Source organism: Pteronotus mesoamericanus, unplaced genomic scaffold, assembly GCF_021234165.1.
Source record: "Pteronotus mesoamericanus isolate MK-2021 breed Mesoamerican mustached bat unplaced genomic scaffold, CSHL_Meso_final contig_1064, whole genome shotgun sequence".
NCBI classification, from domain to species: Eukaryota; Metazoa; Chordata; class Mammalia; order Chiroptera; family Mormoopidae; genus Pteronotus; species Pteronotus mesoamericanus.
The window spans coordinates 98,153-100,520 of NW_026555008.1; the positions used below are offsets into that span (position 1 = coordinate 98,153).

At 39.4% G+C, this 2,368-nt stretch overlaps 1 protein-coding gene across 1 annotated transcript; it reads left to right on the forward strand.

Annotated features, from left to right (window-relative positions):
- Window positions 1-255: 255 nt before the first annotated feature.
- LOC129071633 (olfactory receptor 1052-like) lies at window positions 256-1,194 on the forward strand. The gene has a single exon (XM_054574924.1). It carries the CDS (start codon window positions 256-258, stop codon window positions 1,192-1,194), a length of 939 nt encoding a protein of 312 aa, XP_054430899.1.
- Window positions 1,195-2,368: the final 1,174 nt, after the last annotated feature.

Here is a 2,368-nt window from a genome sequence, read left to right on the forward strand (position 1 = left end):
TTTACATCAATGTGTGCTACATAATCTATATAGTGTGATCAAAATGTAAGCTGTATTATTATCATACTATCAATTCACATTACATTAAATACATTGCAGAGAGTCAGTTTACTTAAAGAGGATCTGCATTGTTTATCTCCTTTTCTAATAACTGGCAAATTGAAAAAACCAGAAGTTCACCATCAGGAGAGTAAGGAGGTTTTCCTTCCACTTGGATGTTCTTCCTCTACAACAAGGGATCTCCAGGCCTGAGTGATGGCCCTTGAGAACTGCACTGTGTTTGCGGACTTCATTCTCTTAGGACTCTCTGGCAGACAGGATGTGCAGCAGGGGCTCTTCGCGCTCTTCCTGCTGGTTTATGGCATCACGCTGATCGCCAATCTAGGGATGATCCTGCTGATCAACGTGGACCCCCGACTCCACACGCCCATGTATTACTTCCTGAGCAATCTGTCTTTGTGTGATGTCTGCTACTCCTCCGCTGTCTCTCCCAAGATGCTGGCTGATTTCTTATCTGAGCAAAAGAAGATCCCATATAATCTATGTATGGTTCAGATGGTTTTCTTTGGTGCCTTTGCAGATGTGGAATGTGTCATGCTGTCTGTCATGGCGTATGACCGCTACGTAGCCATTTGTAATCCACTTCTGTATTCAGTGACCATGTCCAGGAGAGTGTGCATCCAGCTCGTGGCTGCTGCCTACACCACAGGTTTTATAGATACCACCATCTTTACCTATTGCACAATTCGATTATCATTCTGCAATTCCAATGTCATCAATCATTTTTTCTGTGACTTCCCACCCTTACTAGCCCTCTCCACCTCAGACACTACCATCAGTGAAATAGCGATGACCATTTCCTGTAGCTGTCTGGCGGGATTCAGTGTCATCACTATCATCCTCTCCTACAGCTACATCATTACTACCATCCTGAGAATGAAATCGACCGAGGGCAGACGCAAAGCCTTTTCTACCTGTGCCTCCCACTTAACCGCTGTGGCTATATTTTATGGGGCACTCGTGTTCATGTATTTCCGGCCCAACTCCAGTTATTCCATGGACACAGACAAAGTGGCCTCTGTTTTCTACACACTTGTCATCCCCATGTTAAACCCACTGATCTACAGCTTAAGGAATCAGGATGTGAAAGGCGCCCTGAAAAAAGCAATTGGCACCAATGTATTTTCTGGATGAAAGCATGTCCAATCCCAAAGTTATTTTAGTGACGTTGAGATGCAGAGTTTTCTGAAGCCTCTCCAATACAATTCTGAATGGTTCATTATCTACCTGTGTGCCTAAATTGATTGTAGAGAATAGTCATAATGAATCTTTATCTCTTCAAACTAAGAAAGGCTTACTCTATAGTTTTGTAAAGAAAATCTTTGTGTACTGCTCTGCTCTATTCATGGGTATAAATCCCAGAGAGATATGGGCACAGTACCAGCTCCCTCCTTGTATTAATTATCAGTGGTTTAAGTTAGCTTTTGTTGTCCCTATGTGCTTGTACCATTTTATAAATTTGCTATCATAACACTTGGAAGTCATTAGCATTTAAATTAATAATATTGTTAAAATTCTCTTGCCTTAGCTCAAGGTCCCATATGCAAGACTCTTTTTCATCTTCTTCATCATTAATTCTACTTTGCTATTTACTTTGCTCATTTTCATGATGCCATTCACAAATATTTATTGAATGAATGTAGGTGTGTCCCCTGCAAGACAGATGTAAAAGGCAGGTTTTGTGAATGAAAATGAAAAGAACTTTCTTTGTTTTAATTTATTTTAATATGTCCCTCCTACAATAATCCACCTGTACTTATTCTTTGACGTAGGCTGAGTAAGTACTAGGGACAAGGGCCATTTCTCCCCCAGCAATCGGCAAGATCAGCAGCTCTAGATTTATGCAGCACATCATACTCTTCACATCAAACTGTGAATTTCCTCTCTTGCCCTCACTCTGGAGAACAGATACATGCTCTTGACAACTATACAGAAACTGGATGAATGGCATTTGAGGGTATAGGACATTGACCTTCTCTAATAGCCACTATCTCTTTAATGTATAAAGTGTATAATGTATTTACTTTATCTCCCTTCACATTATGTTCATAGCATTATACTAATTAACTTTTTCTAAAAAACTGAAATGCCCAATGGATGTAGTTTAATTTGAAAAGAATTATTAACAAAAATTTATGTTCAATGACGAAAACAAACAAACAAGTAGTATTTACATGAGTAGTGTAGTTGTTGTGTGTTAAACTGGTTTCCATGAATGAGTGAAATGAATGGAAACCATATTATAACACATTTTTAACATTAATGTCAGTCATTGTTTAGCGGTTGGATGTTAAGCAATGCTAAAATC

Excerpts from the sequence above, each read along its gene's own strand:
- LOC129071633 (XM_054574924.1), top strand. The coding sequence starts at position 256 with ATGGCCCTTGAGAACTGCACTGTGTTTGCGGACTTCATTCTCTTAGGA.